Source organism: Babylonia areolata, chromosome 29, assembly GCF_041734735.1.
Source record: "Babylonia areolata isolate BAREFJ2019XMU chromosome 29, ASM4173473v1, whole genome shotgun sequence".
NCBI lineage: Eukaryota > Metazoa > Mollusca > Gastropoda > Neogastropoda > Buccinidae > Babylonia > Babylonia areolata.
In genome coordinates this window covers 22817832-22840906 of record NC_134904.1, presented here as the reverse complement: position 1 = coordinate 22840906, position 23075 = coordinate 22817832, and the positions used below count along the sequence as shown (strand labels likewise).

The window sequence follows — 23075 nt, the reverse complement described above, 5'->3', positions numbered from 1 at the left end:
TGCATCTTGTGCTGTGGTGTCCATAAGTCACTGTGCGGTTGTGTGTGTGTCTGTATGTGTGTGTGTGTGTGTGTCTGTGTCTGTGTCTCTGTGTGTCTGTGTCTGTCTGTCTGTCTACATGACAGTGACTCTGTGTGTGTGTGTGTGTGTGTGTGTGTGTGTGTGTGTGTGTGTGTGTGTGTGTGTGTGTGTGTCTGTGTCTGTCTGTGTCTGTCTGCCTGCCTGTCTGTCTGACAGTGACTCTGTGTGTGTGTGTGTGTGTGTGGTGCGTGAGTGTGTGTGTTTGTGTGTGCATGTGTGATCGCGCATGTCCACGTGCATTCGAATGAGTTTGTTCTTTCGTCTGAACGTCGGTCCACAATTATGATTTTAGACGAAATCTCGTTTGCTCTTCATTAATTTATTCATTATGCAAATACCTTGCGCCCGCATTCATTTCCTCGTCACTGTACGTCCCTGTCGTATGTCTATCTGTGGTTCTACAATTTTGGGGGAGGGGGTGACCATCGAAAAAATATATTACTTCTTCACCAGACATTTATGGTTTCTTCTTCTTCTTCTCCTTCTTCGTTCATGGGCTACAACTCCTACGTTTACTCGTATGTACACGTGTGGGCTTTTATGTGTTTGGCCGTTTTAACCCCGCCATGTAGGCAGCCATACTCCGTTTTCGGGGGTCATTTATAGTTTAAGATGATAAGATCAGCAGATAGGAAAGACACTGCTGAAGGGAGATGCTGATGTCAAGGTGGACTTACCTGGAACCAGGCAGAGGCAGAGAACTATGACTGGGGATTGTGGAGGTCTGCTGTTGACAGCCTATACCCCAGGAGATATGGATGGCCTCAGTAAGTCGTCTTTCCCTGTTTCTCTATGTTTGCTTTGGAGACTTTATAATGGCCGCTGGTTATGCTTTTTTATAATCCCACTGGACTTTTGAATGTCAGTTTTTGGAGAGGAGATATGCAATGAATAATGGCCCTGGTCTGCTGACTGGAACATGATGAAAGCCCAGATGCTACACGTGGTAAAAGGAATGGACAGCCACTTGTTGATTGTTCTGAATCCGGTGTGTCTGCACGTAAACTTCTCCCCTTCTCTCTCACACACACGTACGCATGCATGCATGTGCTTTGCCTTTTACGGTGAACAGTGATTCTCGCTTTGGGAAACCAATAGTCAACCCATTTTGTGTTAAGTGTAACAGATGCGAAATGAAACCCTTACGCTATTTGTTTGTCTGCTCAACATATCCTTGTGTAAAACATATATTCCCACCTAGTACTACAGATCCCCTTCAAATCTCAAGGTCCAGTTGCTCTGCTCAAACTCTACGGGTGGTAAGATCATTCAATCAGGAATCAATATCACCGATCGTAGCTGCATCTCTACAAGGTTACCTCCATCAATTAAACAAACAAAAAACAAAAAATCCAGCATACATGTTTAGTGCGTACTTTAATATCAAATCGCATTGAATGTCCTCTGGTTGCTGTCATCTACCACTTTGTTCACACTGGTCGTATGACCTGTAAAAGCTGAATATTTCTTTTTTTTGTATTTTGTATGCATGTGTGATTTTTTTTTAAATAATTTATCAAGCAAAACACTGGAAGAAGTCAGAGAGAGGCACCACAAAGAAAAATGTATATATCTTTTCCAGATCACAAGGGGCAAAAGGCCCACTGGTAGGTGTCCCCCAGCGCTTTCTATGCCTTTTGCCCCTATTTGAAAACTCTAAGATGATATAATTTCCAGGGGGAAAAAACCGCTACGATTCAACAGCAGACACATTCCTTCTGGAGAAAAATATCAGCGATTTTTGTTTTGAATGAAGAACAGACACTTGCATCGAAATTTCATCAGCATCAGTTTTACGGAAATCAAGGTGAAAACAACTGAGTGCGTATGGAAAACATAGGAAGGAAGGAATTTTTGTTTAATGTCCCGTCACACATATCGGTGATTGAAGACATTTTGTAAAAGTATTTATGAATACATCTGAGTATTATCGGTTAGAAGGGGTGGGAGATGTGGATGAATGGAGGGTTGGGGGAAACTGGGCAAATGAGGGTAAAAATGTGGGTGAAATTTGAAAGAAAAACAAAACAAACAAATTTAAAAAAAACAACTCTAAATACAGTTACAGGAAATTACTTAAAGGACTTCGTAAAAGAGAAGTCGTTAAACTGACAAGCGAAACAACTGATAATGAATGCAAAAAGTCAAAAACATCAACGTTCTCAGTCACTTGTGAAGACACACTTTCGTGTACAAAAGGCTTCATCAAGCTACAGTGAAAAATTATATGCTCAAGTGTCAGGTTATTAAAGCATATACACTTGACATTAGAACAATACTTGGTCCGTAATGAATTTGATAATAGTCTGAGAGCTAAGCTCAGAATTGGTCTGCGAATCGGACCAAAGTCTGAGAGAGTCAAATGACGAGGTTTTAGACTTGAATTCAAGCACCTATAAAAGTCTCTTTCTAGTATATTGCTTATTTCCTTGTATGACAATGGGCAATATACTTTTATACTATCTATATGATTTTTTGCTCCCCTTTTTGCTGCCCTATCTGCTTGGTCGTTATAACGGAATCCAGTGTGGGATGGTATCCAACAAAAATCAACATTTGTACCCTTCACAAATAGGGAGTGCAATAAATACCTAATTTCAAAAAATAAATGGAAAACATAGCTGACTTCTGAGTGGCCTCCATGTTGTGGCGTGTTTTCCCGGCTGTCAACCGGTAGTGGTAAAAATGTCATTAGTTCGCTGTCACGTGATCTCCGGCACTTTGGGGATTGGCGTTTGACCCCATGGACGTATTAATGTTCGTGGGTTTTTTGTGTTGTTGTTGTTGTTGCTTTTGTTTGTTTTTGTTTTGTTTTGTTTTGTTTTTTTGTTGTTGTTTTGTTGTTGTTGTTTTGTTTTGTTTTGTTTTTTGCTATTGTTTTTTCTGTTTTAAAACATATTTTGTTAATTCGTTTCTTTTTCTTTTCTTTTTCTTTTCTTTTTGACTCACTTGTGTAAACAAAGTGAGTCTATGTTTTAACCCGGTGTTCGGTTGTCTGTGTGTGTGTGTGTCTATGTGTCTGTGTGTCCGTGGTAAACTTTAACATTGAGATTTTCTCTGCAAATACTTTGTCAGTTGACACTAAATTAGGCATAAAAATAGGAAAAATTCAGTTCTTTCTAGTCATCTTGTTTAAAACAATATTGCACCTCTGGGATGGGCACAAAAAAATAAAAAATGAAGCCTAATTATATGCAAACTGCATTTACTGTTATATTTATATTTTTTTGTATTCTCTAAACTTGGCACTTTGATCTGATATTCTGACACAACAACAAGAGCAGTCATTATTATCATTTTTTGTTCAAACAGGAACTTCTTTTGCTAAGCATGGAAGTTTTGTTTATTTGCAAACGTTTTGGTGCAGATAGTAAAAAAGGGAAATTACTCTGTAATTAATGCTGGGGGACTTAATTTGCTTTAAACTGATCTTTCTCATCTTAAACATTACATTTTGAAATTATACTCAATACATAAAAAGCTCGCTTTTTTTTTTTTTTTTTTTAAGTGTATCACAAGTGAGTCTTGAAGGCCTTGCCTCTCTTGTTTATTTCACAATGCGCAAAACCTTAACACTAAACTGTTCGTGGTTTGACCCCGACTGGGCTTCTTGCCCTGACTTACCCTACATACCGACAGAGAATGGAAGAGACAGAGGGACAGAGAATGGAAGAGACAAAGGGGCAGAGAATGGAAGAGACAAAGGGGCAGATTGGGAGAGAACAAGGTCAACGAGGTCAGAGAACTTCTGTGCATGCATCAGAGTAAACACGCTGACTAGTAGTTGATGGTTGTTTCTGTTGTGGATTTTCGCTGTGTCAGTGGAATCTTTGGAAACCGTCAGCACCGAATCTGGTCGGCTGGCTGTCATGAAAACAAATACCTCAAACATGCCTGTTTTACAGAGCAACAGTGTGAGGCTTTGCCATCCACACTAGATGTGTCTTGCTCAAGCAGAAAACAAATCTGAGTGATTATTCCTGAACTTGATCGACTGCAAAAGATATTTTTGACAGACGATTTGCATAGCCCAGCATGGAAACCCTCTTTTTTCTTCTTCTTCTTCTTCTTCTTCTTCTTTTTATATATATATATAACTTTTCTGCTTTTTTATCATAATTATTTTGGAACAGAGGCCTGCATAGTGTAAAGTGGTTAAAATCTGTGTACTCTGTGTTGGTTATCCGGTGTTATATATATATATATATATATATATATATATCCTGGATCTCCAGACCTAAAGAGTTGGAAAGATCGTGAAACATGATCACGACGATCAGTCAGAAGTTAGAACGCTTGCTGTTCTTCGTGAACACAAGCAGATCCACGAAAACCAACGTGGGGTTATTTTTATCTCACTGGACTGACACTACCAAAGCGTGAGTCACCGTTCCACCTGCATGTAGGCTTACGTAAGAATGTATGAGGTTCATGAGGTTCAATTTGTGTGTCGAAAAGTTGCAAGAAAAGCTGTGCGTCAGTCGAACGCAGAGAGAGAGAGAGAGAGAGAGAGAGAGAGAGAGAAAGTTTAAACAAGGAACGGAAATTTCCACAGCGCTATAAATAGTGATTAGACACAATGGACAGACTGACAGTTTTCGTTTCGGTTGCCAGGGGATTTCCGCGAAATGGAAGCTTCAAGAGGTGTCAACATCGAATCTGGTAGGGCAAACCACTGTGCCAAAAATAAATACCCCTGAGTTGCACCACACACAATGCATATTTAAATATAACTACAGTGTGAAGTTTTGCATTTCACTTTGTATCCTACTCAAGCGGAGACCGGGAACAGATCTTGACAGTGATATTATTCTGGAACTCTATCTGCATAAGAACATCCTTGTTTTTCACAGACGTTTTGTATCGCTCGGAATGGAATCACAGAGAATTTTTGACGTATTTTGGAACAGTGGCCTGCATGGAGGGAAGTGGCCAAAATGTGTGTACTCTGTGTTGGTGTATCGGGTAAAAAATCCTGGATCTCCACGCCTGAAGACCGTTGTGGAGACTGTGGAGAATGATTATGTCGACCATTCAGAAGTTAGAACGCTTGGCGTTCTTCTTCAACATCTTCAAACTGATTCTTTGCCTTCACAAACGATTCGATGGTTTATAAATTACTCCCCTTGTCGAGACTGCAGTGACAGGATCGCCCGGTTCATAAAGGAAGCAAAAGTAATGTTTAAAGTCACAATCAGAATCGACATGTCATTTTCCTTTCTTTACAAGATTCGAAGGCCATCGTGTGAAGAAACAAGGTGTCCGCATCTTCGAAGTGTCTCAACGGGCGATCATGAAAAGAATGTACGAGGACTTGAGCTGCTTCGTGAGAACGGGGTGGAGCTGGGTACGTTTGGAAAAGAGGAGTGGAGGGACCTGGCTGACTGCCTGCAGTCTGTGTCGTCGCCACCGTCATCGATGATGGTGTCGCCGTTAACGTCTCCTCCAGTGAGGTGTCCGCTCTTCCCCTTCTGTCCACGGTCACAAGAAGATGAGCGGATGAAGGAGGATTTCCTGCACGTGAAACAGTGTTCACAGCTTGAAAGAACCCTTCAGAGTAAGTTTGTGTTTCTCTGAAAGGTTACGCGCTAACAGTTTCCTGTTTTTGAACTGTCCCGTTTTATTCTTTCTTTTGATCCATTGTTTATTTTTAGGCGTTGATCATAGGTGTTGTTTATAATTATAGTCTAGATCACTACGAAGTCAATATTCATGCTTTACATGGATTGAGATCATTAGTCATCACGCGCGCGCGCGCGCACACACACACACACACACGCGCGCGCGCACCGGCATGCACGCACGCACGCACACACACTGGGCTTTCAATGCGGTGATAACAATTGTGTATCAGTCGCTGTGTGTGTGCACGCTTGTGTGTGTGTGTGTGTGTGTGTGTGTGTGTGTGTGAAAGGATTGCAAAACCCTTAACTATCCTGAACTGAGCTGATATGACATGGATGTATTTCTTTCTCCATTCCAGGCCTACTTCTGAACTTTGCCCACACCTTCTCCCTTCACTGACTGTTGTACCATGGCAACCCAGATGGCACACCCACACGGCGCAGCCTGATGGCAATGTACTGCTGATGGCTGCTTCTCCATCTTCAGTCTACCCTCCACCCTTACCTGCACCTCCCCACGGTAGTTGGTGTTATGCTCCATCCCATGACAGTGACACTGCTGTCAGTGTTGTGCCTCATCCCATGACAGTGACACTGCTGTCAGTGTTGTGGTGCCTCATCCCATGACAGTAACACTGTTCAGTGTTGTGCTTCATCCCATGACAGTGACACTGCAGTGTTGTGCCTCATCCCATGACAGTGACACTGCTGCCAGTGTTGTGGTGCCTCATCCCATGACAGTAACACTGCTCAGTGTTGTGCTTCATCCCATGACAGTGACACTGCAGTGTTGTGCCTCATCCCACGACAGTGACACTGCTGTCAGTGTTGTGGTGCCTCATCCCATGACAGTGACACTGCTGTCAGTGTTGTGCCTCATCCCATGACAGTGACACTGCTGTCAGTGTTGTGCTTCATCCCATGAGTGACACTGCAGTGTTGTGCCTCATCCCACGACAGTGACACTGCTGTCGGTGTTGTGGTGCCTCATCCCATGACAGTGACACTGCTGTCAGTGTTGTGCCTCATCCCATGACAGTGACACTGCTGTCAGTGTTGTGCTTCACCCCCTGATAGCTGGCATCTACCCCCACCCCATCTGGTAACAGTGACAACACTCTCTTCTCCAAGTGTCTTCCCCCTCCATGATGGCAGTGGTGTGTTACCTGCTGGGTCTGGCTCCAAGTGTCCACCATCATCTTTCTGCTGTTCACTTTACAGCCGACTATCGGAACAATATTCGCAGGACTGTTATTTGTCGATCTCTTGCTATTTGTATCAAGCCTTCTGTGCTGGGCTGGACTTTAAGCCACAATGAATCAGTATGTTTCTGCACAAAATGACGATTCAGGCCTCCTGGCTGCGATTCACAGTAACAGCCATTCCAAAGATGTTGTCATGCATTGCATGGCAGCTACATATGCAATGTAATAGTGGATGTGTGTGACTGGGTGTTTGGGGGGATTTTTGTTTTGTTTGTTTTTTTCTCTCTTTTTTTGTGGGAGGTTGGGTCAGGGAGTGGGAGGGGAAGGGGGGGGGGCTTGGGGATGAGGGTAAGTCTTTTTTCTTCAAAGGCTGCAGGTCAGAGGACTATCTGACTGCTTAAGCCAGAAATGTTCGCTACTACACAGTTGTGCTGGAAACTTTGTAATGTAATGCTGAGATAATAAGGCTGCTATAAGTCTGAATCTGAATGCATGTACATAATGTTCCATAAAATTTCACATTCCAATATGATGGGCTTGGTGGACCTTGTCTACATATACAATCAATATTGTATATGCACTTGTAGAATTTTGTAACTTAAACTGACATCAAATGGAAGCATGTTATTTTAAAATCTATGGCTTTTTGCCATATAGGCTAGTGTTCAGTCATTTGAATGAAAATGACAATCTATTTTTTGTGATTACAATGTTTAGTATTTTGCAATACACTCAAATTATGATGCATGTATTGTTCCAAAAGTATTTCATGCACCCCTTCATCCCACTGGATTGTAAAATGCAATATTTTGTTATATCCTGTCATAAAAAACAAATATGATGTACAATATCATTTCCTGAATTCAACTACTGTAAATAATATCATGCATGTCATTGTACACAAATATTGTTAATAATGGTCATTATAAGACATGAAATCATTATGCTATGAAAATTCATAACTTGTAAATGGAAGACACTTTTTAAATGTGTGCATTTGTAAAATTTATCCTTGTCTTGGGAGTAAAACACACATAAAGATGGTGCAGGAATATGATATTGATGGAGTCTCCTAGTTTTTATTTTGATATAATTATATTTTTATATATACATTTTTTTAGTGTAGTCAGTTTAAAATATGTTACATTCTTAAAATAAAGTTTTAATTAAAAAAAACATTGGTGATCTCTGAAAAAAGTCTACAAATTGAGAAGTGTGTATATGTGTGGATGCGTTAATGTGCATTTATGCATACACACTAAGAAAATGCATATGCATTGTTCACTACTTTAAATTATAGCCAAAATATACCCCCATTATGATCATCCCATTACAACAAATTCTACTACTACTACACACAGACACACACACATGAATGCAACACATACCTACACATCCCCAGCTTTTATCTAACTCGTTATGCCTGCACACTGTAATCTGACACCTTCGCATCCATACTCTCTAGCAGGCCTGTCACGCACAGAGCCTGTCACACACAGTGTGTTCTGTTCTCAAATCATTGAATGCTGTGTGCTAGGAAATTCAATCTTTGTTCTGCACTTTAGGTGAAGAGTAGGCTAATATTCCTCCCCTTTCTCTTCCAAATAAATGTCAGATTGTAGTTTGTCTTCTTCTAGTATTTATACTATTTTTCAATAAGAAGCAGCTAAATCCCAATTCATCGCATTTGCTTTTGCTCACCTTCAGTTTGGATAAGGCGTGACACCATTTTGCTTGCCTGCATAGATAATGAATTGTTGACATGCTCCAGTCAGCCAATTATAATCACCAGAAAAACCACACTCATGGGTGAAATAAGATGTTCCCATGTTTTTATTAAAGTCAGGGGAACCTTGGCAAAGCTGAAGTTACCAATAATTCTATAACAACATAGCTTTTAACAAGACAAGAGATATTTCTTGTCAGTGGCAGGGAAGTGAATTATCTGCTGTTTGAGAATGGTTTACAGGGCAGTCTAGTGGTTTATATACCAAATGATGTTTTTTAATGAATACACATAGCTTTTTTATGTGATATCCTTACAGGTTGTTGTTTTAAGCTTTTCATCCAGTTTATGCTATATCATGTTTTCAATGTAAAAATCTCTTCTTTGACTTCATTGCTTTATATCATCTTGAAGATCATTTTAACAAGTCTTATTGTAATGTGATCATTCTAATATGCATTATCGTATGTTTTGAGCCTTGTTATTATGGAAAATAGCAATATAATCAAAAGTAAAATCTAATATCATTATAATCATAATTTACTGTAAAATCATTCAGACCTGAAATGACCAAAGGCAGGAAAACAATGCAGTTTCCAATTCTTACAGGTAACTACTGCATGAGATGATCCGAATATGGACAAACATTCTCAGTTGCCCCATCAGTCAGTCTATCTCTCCCCCTCTCTCTCCCTCACACAGCACTGCAGCCACTATGTTCAATATATTTATTGGTGACAAGTAGCAGTAGACAGGACTAATTGAAGGCCAGGTCAAGGATACAACGACCAGAACCTGTAATAAGGACACATCACATAATGTACGATATACACAATATAACATCAGTACTCATCTCCCTCTTTTTTGTATTCTTCAAAACACAGGCTTCACATTTTCCAGTTACATCACTCTTTTCTTTATTTTTTTCATAGTTTGATTTTTAAAGCACAAAAATGGTTGACTAATTATTTTTTTTATAATAAAAACAGAAGCTGAATGAAAAGCAGAAGTGCTAGCCACAATTATTAACCAACTCACCCTTGTGAGCAAAATAAGTCACAAGCAAAAACAGCATTTCATGAAAGATGTACAACTTTCACAAAAACAGACAATTATTTTCTAAATCTTTCAATTCAATAAATAAAACATATCTGGCTAATCTCAAAAACCAAAACAATAAAATGGATACAGAACTCGAAGAGAAAAAACAAGCAGTGTTTCAGACATAACAGACAAAACTGAGCATGCCCACAAGTTTTTCCATGCAAAGCTTCATGTACGCAATATTCATATGTATATATATATATAAGTTTTACTTTTTAATCCGAAATCTTTGTCAGTCAACTTCTACCTCTTAGAAGAAAACAAAATGAAAACTATAAACAAACAAATAAATAAATAACTTTCTCTTGTGAAAACTCACAAAAAGGTGTATTTCATCAACCAGTCTGTTTCAGACAGAAATAAATCTGTGTGGGGGGAAAAAAGATATATCCAAAAAAATCTAGAAGGGGGGGGGGGGGGAATGTAAAAGACAAATAGAAATAAATCTTGTGGGGAAAATGTAAAAGAAGACAAACCACAAATCTCACAATAAAATATATGATGTAAAACGCTTCCCTGACAGTCCCTTGTTCAAAAGCCATCATCATTATCATCTTAAATTGTATTCAACAGATTTTTTGCTTTCATCATTATATACTATTCCACAAACTGTCATCATTATATGTTACTATTTCAGGAAGGACTTTCATTATCATGGCTCTGTACCAATAAATTATAACCACTTCATACCCATAAACAATTAACTCTAGTCCCCAGGCACTACATTAAATAAGTAACAAAACTGTTTTGTCTGCGCATTACTTCTGTTCAGTCAATTAATGGTACACCCTTCTTAAGCCACAAATATTGAGGACAACTGCTGGCAAATGTGTTATCCGACACTTCGTACATCACCTTTAAAACACTGCACAAAAGAGGTTACTCAACAACATGTATCTAAAAGGAACACAATGAATACTTGTTGCATCTATGAACAACATAACAGCAGTTCTAAAACAAAGAAGAACAAAGGATACAAATATGACTCAACCACAGCTGTTATCGCTAAGTTATGAATCATTACAAGTGGTATACAGTTTAACAGACTTCGTAACTTGGTGCAACATTTGTGCCAGAGGAAAGTCCCAGATCACTATGCCAACACAGTCTCATCACATGTACCAATTCACATGATGCCATCACAACTCTGACAAAATGACAGTAACCTGGGCTAGACGGTGAAGGAGTAGGTACTGTAAATAAAACAATGAAAGAGTATTTTCTGCATGCAAGCTCAAACTCAACACCTCAGACAATGGAAAATGGTTTGTCAGTTAAAACATGTTCTATTACTCTGATATAGGTAGGTGTTACTGACTTGGTTATTTGGCTGAAAGCAAGCAGAAAAGTAATGTGATAAATGGCAAATAAATAAATGCATCATCCAAAAGTTCAGTTGACTGTACATCCTGATAATGCTTCACCCAAACCCACCAACCTTACAAGAAAGTGATTATTACAGAAGTATGCATTCTAAAAGTTACAGTAATAAGCTACATGAAATGATAAAGAGCCAAGTGATGAAATCTAAAATGACATGATCATTCACACACTTAGTTCACTACACAGCAATTAACACAAGTATTGCAGAATGATCAGGAATGTAATTTTCACTGAATCAAATAAAGTTCTTTCCATTCTGAAACCAACATTCATATCACACCATTTGGCCAGCTACATAAACTTTAACTGTGTGACAAACTATGACAGTGTCATACCACACTAATGAACGCATCTAGCGCAATCATACCAATGGATACAAACACTTCCACATACACAGTAAATCTGCCCACAGTCTACAGTCTCATTTAACTATTGCTGCAGTTCATCGTTTGTCATACAAATCATATCCAAATCTATCTTCTTCACAAAACTGAGACTTCCTGTCTTCCTCATCTTCCTCAAGCTTTACAGTTTCCTTCTCTTTTGTTTCCCACCAGACCATTTGCCACCACAACACAATGCTGAAAATGACAGCACCCTGAGCAAGACACCATGACTTAAATCTATTCCATGTCTCTCAAATTTGTTCTCTGAAGTGCTGACAGGAAGAATGCAGTCCTGCAGTGGCAGGGTGACCATGTGACCCTTTCACATGCTGTAGCCGTAGGCAGGCATCCCAGCTGGCATTCCCCCAGGAGGCATTCCAGCCGGCATGCCAGCGTAGCCAGGAGCAGCTGCATAGCCAGGCTGGGCTGGAGGGACACCCATTCCCATGCTGGCAGGACCAGCTGTGAGCATCAACTGTGGCTCACCTGAAACACAGCACAGCACATCTCCACTTAGCTCCCTTGTGGAGACTCTACATAAAACCCAGTCACAATAAAAAAGTCATTTTTATTTCCTGGTTTTTGTTTTGTATTTTTTCCGTAAAACTACCTGTCATCATTACCTTATGTCGAGCAAAAATTATATTCTCCATGTTCAGGCATGAGATTTGGAAATTGTGACCAAGTCTGAAAGGTGGCCGCAGAAGACCCCCGGGGGGGGGGGGGTCCATGGGACAATGTCCCTGGTGGGGCCCTGAGGGCGAAGCCCCCTGAAGCTGAAGGTTTTTCTCAATTTCAAACCATAAAATCTGCACTTGCAGGCCACCAATGCTGCTGAAGTATTCCAACCCACAGAAGACAAAAAATCAGTCCAATTCTTCCTAAACTGAAGTGTTTTTGCTTCCAAACCTGTACACGGCGGCACAAGGCAGCCCTTTTAGTTTTGGCGCGAAGCAGAGGGGAGAGGGATGAACAGCGAGCGAGTGCGAAACATTGGAAAGGTGATAGCCTGGACAGACAGGCAGGCAGTATATGGGGCAGCGCTCTGACGCACCACTAACTTCGCGCTATTCTCAGCGGAGCGCATGTTACACGGGCAGTGTGTACAGCTGTGAACAGCTTCGCTGCTGCTGATAAACTGTCAGAAACAGGGTTATATGCTTTTAAAAAATAATACTCTATGTCAGAATGCAACAAGAAGGGCGCTATGGGTGTGAATGGATGTGTGATTCTCTGACAAATTTAATGATACCAAACATGAGCAGGTTTAATTTCCTACAGGCAGTGTACAAGCGGTACAAAACTTAGCGAGCACACGAACATTCTGTTCGAACTGAGGAACACACACGAAACGTAGTTCAAATTCAACTCCGTGTTGTGTGTGTATATCGTTTTAGTTGGAGATAAAACTTATATCATGATATACATGCATGTCTCCACAATACAATTGGAAGGAAAATATAGTCGATACTGTTACCTAGAGGTGGCAGACCGCCCCGGAATTAGTGTCAGTATTTAACGGTCAGCTTCACTGAGAACTGCTGCCAGCCACCTAGTTTCACACTTCTCTCAACATCACGGGAAAAGAGACAGACAGACAGACAGATATGCAGGGACAGACATACTGAGAAACAGAGGAACGTGTACGGAGAGAGAAAGGGGAGAGGCACAGAGAGAGAGGGAGAGAGAGAGATGCACAGAGAGAGAGAGAGCGAGAGAGAGACGCACACAGAGAGGGGGAGAGAGATTTTCGCCGACTAGATGTTTTGCGTGTCAGTATGTGTGCCTTTGCTTGCGACATGCATTTGGTCAGTCTAAAAGATACACCTTGACGATACTATGCTTTTAGAAAACAATCACAATGTAACGTACTGACATGCATTTGTAAGTTCTAAATAATAAAATACATTCCTACCTGAACTTATAAATCCGTATGAATCCTTGTTTGTAGCTGGTAATCCACTCAGTTGAAGTGTGACACTGACTAAACTCAAAAATTTTTTTCTTTTCTTGTTTTTTCCTTACAATGTGTGTGTGTGCGGGAGGGAGGGATTCAGGGTGGAGAAAAGAACAGGGCTGAAAATTTCTTTATTCTTTACTTTTTGATTTGTGCCGTGATTCTCCTGCTTGGGGTATGACTTGCTGAAGCATGGGGGAGACAACAGTCATGTGCTCTTGCATGATGACACGTAGTTTGTCATCTTGTGACTGCATCCCTAATACTTTCTTTTTGAGTGAATTGACGACTGCGTGTGTTGCCTCCCCCCCTTGTTCCCCGTGTAGTGCCAGGCCAAAACCGTGAGAATGAATGAATGGAGTGCAGTGATTTTCTAGGATGTGCTGCTTGGGAATGATGCGTGTTTGTGGGAATTGTTGGTGGAAGAAAGACATGTACTGTTTGATGTCACTATCCAGTGTGTCAACGTCACTGTCTGTCAAGGGTCTTTGATGTGAGATGTTTATGTGAATGCGTGAGAACAGCGTGTTTAGTGTTTTAAACTTCTGGGAAATGTTCCTAGCTCTGAGGTTTATGTCCACGTCTTGAGTCAGTTCACCTGTTTTCTTGACTACACTGTCACTGATGTGTTCTACTGTTTCTGGCTTGAGATATTTGTGACAGTGGTTTCCAATGAATGATGCTCCGTGGTATGCCTGTCTGTGTATTTTATGCTGTTGAAGTACAGCATCTAAGTGTTGTGTGACAGGGCCAGCCAGGTGTGGAAGGTCAAGCTGTGTCTTGAGATATTCAATGTCTGCATCTTTTTCTTCTACCATATCTGCTAGCTCACGTTGCTGTTTTTGGAAATCACTGAGTGGTGTACTGTCTCCTTCAGGCTCATTAAATACAATCCTAGTTTCTAGCAATCTCTTTTCTTCTTCAGCACTTTGGAGCTGTCTCAGCTTGTCTACAAACTCAGAAAAGGCTGAGTCACTGTCTAACTGTTTTCCCTGGCTGGCTATTGACTCTCCTATCTTTTTGTCAAGAGAATGACACTCCCCCTCCAGCAGGTCATGGTGTTTTTTGACCACTCCCAGAAGAATGTGCAGGTATGGGGGAGCCACTTGGCTAAGTTCTATGTCAACAATAGGCTCCCTGACTACATTGTTGTGCAGGCTGGCAATTTTCTGCTTGGAGTGTTTGTATTTGCTGTAGTCTGTCTTGATGCCCTGTAATGTGCGCTGTGTGATGTTGCCTTCATTGCAGTGAGGTGGATTTTGTGTTTGTGATTTAGATGCTGTGCAGTATAAACATGGGTGTGTCCCCTGAGCACCTGACAGTCCATACAGTTTGAGGAGAAAGTCATAGTCCCCAAACAAGGTCACTTTGACTCTCTTGTTTCACCATGTCATTGACTGCAGAGCAGCTAGCTGTTCTTTGTAGGGTTCTAAGATTCTTCTCAAATTGTCTGGACTGTCCTTGCAGTCTACAATGGCCAGGAGACACGTGTTGTGTTTTGAGTTGGGGTTGGTGAGATTTGCAATTTGAAGCATGAGTTTGAATGTCCCCCCTCCATGGTCCCCTCCAATTTTTACCCATATCTCATCCTGCGGTATTCTATCATCATGCCATGTCAACTTGTTTTCTCTGTCGTACTGGTCTAATAAGTTTTCTACCATCTTTGGAATGTCTTTGATTTTTCCTACTGCAGTTTCCTCCTCTGTTTGTCTTCCCTCTTTATCAACAAAGATGAGTTTTGATTTTTCTATTTCTACCTCCCCAAACATTGCTTCTTTCTGCACCTCCCTCTCCTTCCTTTCCCCTTCATGTTCCACACCAATACTGGCATAAAACCTCTTTTGTATCCTGTGTTGTGCCCAGCTTAACCCCATGGCAGCTCTCAGTGCAGACCCTTGTTTTTTGGTCACATTCACTGGGCCACATCCAGCAGCTTGCAGTATCTGTTGTCTGTGGCTCTGAGCTGATCTTTTGATTTCTGACCCCTGCTGTTTTACTATGGCTTCTTTACTGTTCCCCGAGATGTGCTTTCCAATTTTTTGCATAATTTGAGACCGTTTTTTCTTCAGAGATGATGATGCTATGGCAGATGATTTGCGGGGTTGTGTGACTTTTTTCAACACTATTGGCTGACCTCCAGTTTTGCATCTGACTGTTGATTTGTCTCCTGACTTAAACATTATCCTGCAAATCAGTCATGTGCATAACTTTTCTTCTTCTTCAGTGAGAGATTTATTGAGAACCTCATCCTCTGAGTCAACATATACCTTCTTACGTTTCAATTGTGCGGTGGGTGATATAGCTGCGTCAGTGACATGTGTTTTGGGTGTGATTGGAGATGTGTGCACAGCGTTCTTGTTTTTTTGACTGGTGTTGATGTGGACTGACAAAATGACGTTGACACACTGTTGTTGGTATCTAAGCAGAGGTCAGACGGATCAAAACTGGCATCGGTGCATTTTTTTACGGGTGCTGATCGTCTTTTTTTCGGACGACCAGGCTTAGCATGTTTTGCACTGATCCAAAGATAGATCTGGATCGAAAGTTGTCCAGATTTCTGACATTCTGTCAATGTCAAGTGCAACATTTTCATTTGCAGTTTTGAACTGAGAATTTCCATGAGTATGTTTCATTTTTATCAGTTTTTTGTAGCACTTGATACAAATGCATGTGGGATGTTTGCCCTCTTCATCATTCGAAACATCTAGACCGAAAAAACGAAACAGTTCAGAAGAATACTTGGCACAAAGTCTTGCATTCAACCTCTTATCTTTATCTCTTCTGAGAACCCGCTCACCACACACACGACACATATAATCCAAACATCTCAAGTGTTCACTGAAGGTGTGTTGCCCAGTCAGCAAAGCTGCCACTACCGCACCAGATTCCATTTTTGTCGGCACTCACACACACACTTAGGTCAAATAACTGGATCTAACACAAAAACGCGGACAGTATCTGGTAAATCACACACCACACTTAAAGTTCACATTCACTGGAATCATGTACACAAAAATGACAGCAAACAAAAACGACTGTGCACGAATATGATGAAATGAAAATCACTTAAACAATACACCTTTCTCTGCTGGAAACAGAGTAATCTGGCCGGCTATAGGTCTCAAATCTAAATACACCGACTCTTGCCATGAACTGACTGTACAGAAGCCTGGCTGTGTGGGAAATGGCACTGACCTCAATAAGTTGCAACAAAGTTTCCAGTTTTGGTTTCAATGGCAACAATGTTACTTGTGCATACAGTGGCAAACATGGCAGCTTTTGCTGAATGAACAGAGGGTCAAGCAGATGTACCCAAGGCCCTTGTGGCTTGACAGGGATGGAGATCGCGCGCACTGGTGTGTGTGTGTGTGTGTGTGTGTGATCAACCACATGTGTGTGCATGTGCGCTTGTGCATGCTTTTCACAGTGATATCAATGCGTGTTGTGTAGGGATTGCCTTTTGTCATCGGCATTTGACAACTTCAATCGACTGTTAGGAAACTTTCGGACTTCGATTTTGGTGCTCTGACAAGTCACTGGATCGCCTCTCAAGGGGTCAACAAACGACAATTTCGAAAGAGCATTCCATTTCCATTTTTGACAGATCATCTGTAAACGATATAGAATGGCCCGTCGGCTTTTTCTTCCTTTCTTTTTTCTTCTAGAAAACGGATGTTCTGTTTTCAATGCAAATGTGAAAACAGATTTCTATGCCAAGACTGAAGAGTTGCACCCATACAATCTGACACCAATCGCACTTGGCGTAAAGTTATTATTTTTTTATTCTTCACTTCTGTTTTCACGATCCCATCTTGCCAGACCCAGTTCCACTTATTATTCACTCCTTTATTGATCTCTGCTGCAAAAATCCTCTAATCCTTTGTGAGTTTTCTCATTTTGTCAATGACTGAGGACGATCGACGAAATCAGGCATCTTTGCAAGTCGTGAAGCCCGCGAGCGAGTTTTGTAATCCCGACCGAATACGGATAAGCTGAATGATGACAGAGGAGCAACGGAACACTTATTCTCAACTGGTTCGCTTATCCAAACATGGGGCATTTCAGCAAACGCTGTGGGTCTGTCTTGTCGATCGGTCGGGCAACGTTCATGCAACCTTTGTGGGTCGGAAAAAAACCTCCCCCCTCCCCTCCGATTTTCTCAAAGGATTTACGCGAATCTCAAAAATGGCCTCTGGAGCCAATTTTCGGTCGGAAATCCGACTATAGTTGGAAAAATCTCGGATGTATGTGCACTGCTTTAAATACAACTCTGTGTGTGTAAAACTCTGTGTGAGTGAGTGAGTGTGTGTATGTGGGTGTCAGAGAGAGAGGCTGGGGAATTGTCCAGGAGAGCTTCCTCTGAAAATGGCCGGGGTCCAGGGTGGCAAAGCCCCATGGCCAAAAATGAACTTAGTGATTTTTAAGAGGTTTGGGGGGCCTCTCTTTGTGTGTGTGTGTGTGTGTGTGTGTGTGGTGTTTTCAACGAAAATGTACCAAGCACACAAGTTTGCACTGTACCATTAAAACTGGTATCGGGTCTCTTCAGCTGTAGTCTCCGTTCCACAGACATGCATGTGTGTTGGTTGAGGAAAGAAAGGGGGAAGTGGAATGACTGGAGGGAGGAGGGGGTGGGTCTGTGACTGGTTATATCACTTTCAGCAGTCAAGGATTCTCAGCTAGAGCTAGTGGTCAGTGTTCCAAGCCTGAACTCTGTATGTGTGTGTGTTCAACTAAACTGTGTGTGAGGGAGAAAGAGAGAGAGAGAGAAAGCGAGCGTCTGTGCACACACATGTGTTTGTGTGATTTCAATTCAACTGTGTGTAAACAAGAAAGAGGCAGACAGAGACAGAGGGGGGAGAAGGTGGGAGGAAATAATGCAAGTTGTATTTGTGCATGTATATGCATTGCTTTCAAATTCAATAGATCTCTCTCTCTCCGTGTGTGTGTGTGTGTGTGTGTATACAACACTGTGTATATGGGAGAAAGAGACAGACAGACAGACAGAGACAGAGACAGAGAGAGACAGAAAGAGGGAGAGAGGGACAGACAGAGAGGGGGGGGGGGGAGGTGGGAGGAAAAAGTGCATGTTTGTATGCATGCATGTATGTGCATTGCTTTAAATATAATTATCAGTGTGTGTGTGTGTGTGTGTGTGTGTGTGTGTGTGTGTGTGTGTGTGTTCAATCAAACTGTGTGTGTGCGAGAAAGAGAGAGGGAGAGTGTGTGTGTGTGAGTGTTTGTGCATGTGCACGCACATGTGCATATTATTAAGCTCTTTGTGATTGTGTGAGCACTTGTGCGTGCACATGTTCAAGTGTGAAGGAAAGAGAGAGAAAATAAAAAAAACAGTATGTGTATATGTGAATGCACTCATGTGATTTTTTTTTTCCAAAGAGTGTGTGTGTGTGTGTGTGTGAGTGTGCGCACAGGCACATTCAATTCATCTCTGTGTCTGTGCATGCGTAACTTTGGTAATCTGGCTCATAGTCATAGATCTCAGATCTAAATAAACTGACTCTTGCCATGAACTGTCTGTACTGCAGCCTGGGCTTTGTCAGAAAAAGCACTGACCTCAATTGCTGCAAAGTTCCTGTTTCAATGGCAACAATGTTACTTTGTGCATAAAGTGGCAAACTTTTCCAACTTTGGCTGAATGAATAGAGGGTCAAGCAGATGTACCCAGGCCTTAGCCTAGGGGCTTGACAGAGATGGAAATCTAAGGCCTAGGGGCTTGACAAGGATGGAAATGCGCGCACCTGTGTTGGGTGTTTACGGCACCGGCATTTACGTGTACATGTGTATGCGCACACTTTTGTGTGTGTGTGTGTGTGTGTGTGTGTGTGTGCACATGCTCGTCGCATGTCTGTGCGTGTGTGATCGCCCGCATGTGTATGCATGTGCGCGCGTGCATGCTGTTTACAGTGGTATCAATGCGTGCCATGTAGGGATTGCCTTTTGTTATCAGCATTTTGACAACTTTAACTGACCTTTTTTTTTTTCAATTTTGGTGCTCTGACAAGTCACTGGATCGCCTTTCAAGGAGTCAACAAACGACACTTTTGAAAGAGCATTCTGTTTTCATTTTTGACAGATCACTGGCAAACTGTGATGTAGAACGGCCCACGCTTTTGTCTTTCCCCCCCCCCCCCCCCAGAAAACAGACACTTCATTGTTTATGTAAATCTGAAAACAGATTTCCATGCCTAGATGGAAGAGTTGCAACCATACAATCTAACACCAATTACACTTGGTCTTGACCACGGCATCGATTTTGTGACTGGTGTCGCCTACTCATAAAGTTACTTTTTTTTTTTGTCACCCCCCCCCCCCCCCGATTTTCTCAACGGATTTACGCGAATCTCAAAAATGGCCTCTGGAGCCAATTTTCCGTCGGAAATCCCACTATAGTCAGAAAAATCTCATGCCTGGTTCTATATACTGTACCTGTGAGAATATGCAGTCACAGATCCAGATTGTTACATTTCCAAAATTCATTGTTCCTGGCAAAAAAGTACACCAAGACAAACTTTTTTATTAAAAATTTCAATTAAGATCTTAATCATTGTCTGTCCTCTATTTCACAATGCTGATGGAAAAATATGACTTGGTCACAATTTCTGCATTCAGCAAAAAAATGTCCCAAATCAAAACCTTCAAAGCACTTACCCAACACAATTGGTCTCTCTTCAGCTTTTTGTTCTTCTTCACTCCTCACTGCATCTGACTGCTCCAGCTTGTCCACCTGCCAAGACAGACCGCTGTGTTTAGTTGTCTTCATCTGTAAGCTTCATGGTCCAAACCCCCAAACATTACACCACTGTGTTATCATATTGTATATATTATGCAAAAGCCAAATATGTCATAAGTCAACATTTTGTGACATTGGTTTGATGTGTAGATCTGAAATGTCATGGTCATGATGTTCAAGAGAAAATATAACCTGTGCAAGAGGAACTTTACATCACTGTGTTCTATCACTTAGCATCAATAGTTCACAGCCCTAAACATTACATCACTGTGTTCAGTCACTTACAATCAATAGTTCACAGCTCCAAACATTACATCACTGTGTTCAGTCACTCAGCATCAATGGCTCACAGCCCTAAACATTACATCACTGTCTCAGTCACTTAGCATCAATGGCTCACAGCCCTAAACATTACATCACTGTGTTCAGTCACTTAGCATCAATAGTTCACAGCCCTAAACATTACATCACTGTGTTCAGTCACTCAGCATCAATAGTTCACAGCCCCAAACATTACATCACTGTGTTCAGTCACTTAGCATCAATGCCTCACAGCCCTAAACATTACATCACTGTGTTCAGTCACTCAGCATCAATAGTTCACAGCCCCAAACATTACATCACTGTGTTCAGTCACTCGGCATCAATAGTTCACAGCCCCAAACATTACATCACTATGTTCAGTCACTCAGCATCAATAGTTCACAGCCCTAAACATTGCATCACTGTGTTCAGTCACTCAGCATCAATAGTTCACAGCCCTAAACATTACATCACTGTGTTCAGTCACTCAGCATCAATAGTTCACAGCCCCAAACATTACATCACTGTGTTCAGTCACTTAGCATCAATGGCTCACAGCCCTAAACATTACACCACTGTGTTCAATCACTTAGCATCAATGGCTCACAGCCCTAAACATTACATCACCGTGTTCAGTCACTTAGCATCAATAGTTCACAGCCCTAAACATTACATCACTGTGTTCAGTCACTCAGCATCAATAGTTCACAGCCCTAAACATTACATCACTGTGTTCAGTCACTCAGCATCAATAGTTCACAGCCCTAAACATTACATCACTGTGTTCAGTCACTCAGCATCAATAGTTCACAGCCCTAAACATTACATCACTGTGTTCAGTCACTCAGCATCAATAGTTCACAGCCCCAAACATTACACCACTGTGTTCAGTCACTTAGCATCAATGGCTCACAGCCCTAAACATTACATCACTGTGTTCAGTCACTCAGCATCAATGGCTCACAGTCCTAAACATTACATCACTGTGTTCAGTCACTTAGCATCAATGGCTCACAGTCCTAAACTTTACACCACTGTGTTCAGTCACTTAGCATCAATGGTTCACAGCCCTAAACTTTACACCACTGTGTTTAGTCACTTAGCATCAATGGCTCACAGTCCCAAACTTTACTGTGTTCAGTCACTTAGCATCAATGGCTCACAGTCTCAAACATTACACCACTGTGTTCAGTCACTTAGCATCAATGGCTCACAGCCCTAAACTTTACATCACTGTGTTCAGTCACTTAGCATCAATGGCTCACAATCCTAAACTTTACACTACTGTGTTCAGTCACTTAGCATCAATGGTTCACAGCCCTAAACTTTACACCACTGTGTTTAGTCACTTAGCATCAATGGCTCACAGCCCTAAACTTTACACCACTGTGTTCAGTCACTTAGCATCAATGGCTCACAGCCCTAAACCTTACACCACTGTGTTCAGTCACTCAGCATCAATGGTTCACAGCCCTAAACTTTACACCACTGTGTTCAGTTACTTAGCATCAATGGCTCACAGTCTCAAACTTTACTGTGTTCAGTTACTTAGCATCAATGGCTCACAGTCTCAAACTTTACACTACTGTGTTCAGTCACTCAGCATCAAATGGTTAACAGCCCTAAACATTACAGCAATGGAACACACACTACAAGACTGTACAAATTCATTCCATTCAGCTCCAGGGAAAGAAAATCGAGCAAATATAAACTGGTCTATACCGTGTAGAAAAATGTTTGTCAAAAAAATGTCAACCCTTTCTCACCAACCCCATCTAAAAATCAAAAGTTCTGGCCCCATGCTCCCAAACACACACACACACACACACATACACACACACACATAAACACACACACACACACACACACATAAACACACACACACACACAGTTTGCCATACCTTAGTTATGTATTCCCTCATAACCTGAATCATGTAGGGCATGGCAAAGTCAATGATGTTATGTCTCCAAGCCAGCTCCAAAATGACATCAGGCCGCAGCAAATCGTAACACTGGAAGAGGCAGGCAGCAAAACATTCGTGGTTGTTGCTGTCCAAGAACCACTCTATCAGGTCCTCTGCTATCTCCACTTGGCGTGATTCACCGGCATACATCATGGCATCCTGAGCAATAGAAAAGGCAGATTTAGTAACCATACCGATATTGTGGTCAGATATACACATATATACATTCAGACACATACAAAAAAAACACTTTCAAAAAGGACAGTTTTGAAAAAGATTCCTTTTTCTCAATTTCCTTGTGGTCACAAAATATTCAACTTTTTATTGAAGCATCCACATGCAGAAAATCATTGCTCTGTTACCATGTACAACCAACTGCAAACCTGATAAATAAATACTAATGTACATACATTAACAGCGGAATGAAGGAGACAAAGAGAGGAAAGCATGAGACAGAAATTGTGACCTGGTCTCAAACCATGAATCTGGGGGCCACAGAAGGCCCCTGGAGGGGATACTGGGGGCAAGGCACTTGGTGGGGGGCTGGGGGCAAAGCCCCCTAAAGTTGATGATTTTCTTCTATTTCAAGCCATC

General features: G+C 41.5%; 1 protein-coding gene and 1 long non-coding RNA gene across 2 annotated transcripts; one reads left to right on the top strand and one right to left on the bottom strand.

Moving 5' to 3' along the window:
• Positions 1-4610: 4610 nt before the first annotated feature.
• Positions 4611-10169, top strand: LOC143302177 (uncharacterized). The gene is made up of 2 exons (XR_013057900.1): positions 4611-5638; positions 6065-10169. It is a non-coding gene; the product is annotated as an uncharacterized LOC143302177 (long non-coding RNA).
• LOC143302176 (clathrin heavy chain 1-like) lies at positions 9351-22688 on the bottom strand. Its single transcript, XM_076616716.1, has 3 exons — positions 22419-22688; positions 20133-20208; positions 9351-11995 (listed from the first exon to the last, which is right to left on the bottom strand). The coding sequence occupies exons 1-3, from the start codon at positions 22671-22673 to the stop codon at positions 11832-11834; spliced, it is 495 nt and encodes a 164-aa protein (XP_076472831.1). The 5' UTR covers positions 22674-22688; the 3' UTR covers positions 9351-11831.
• Positions 22689-23075: the final 387 nt, after the last annotated feature.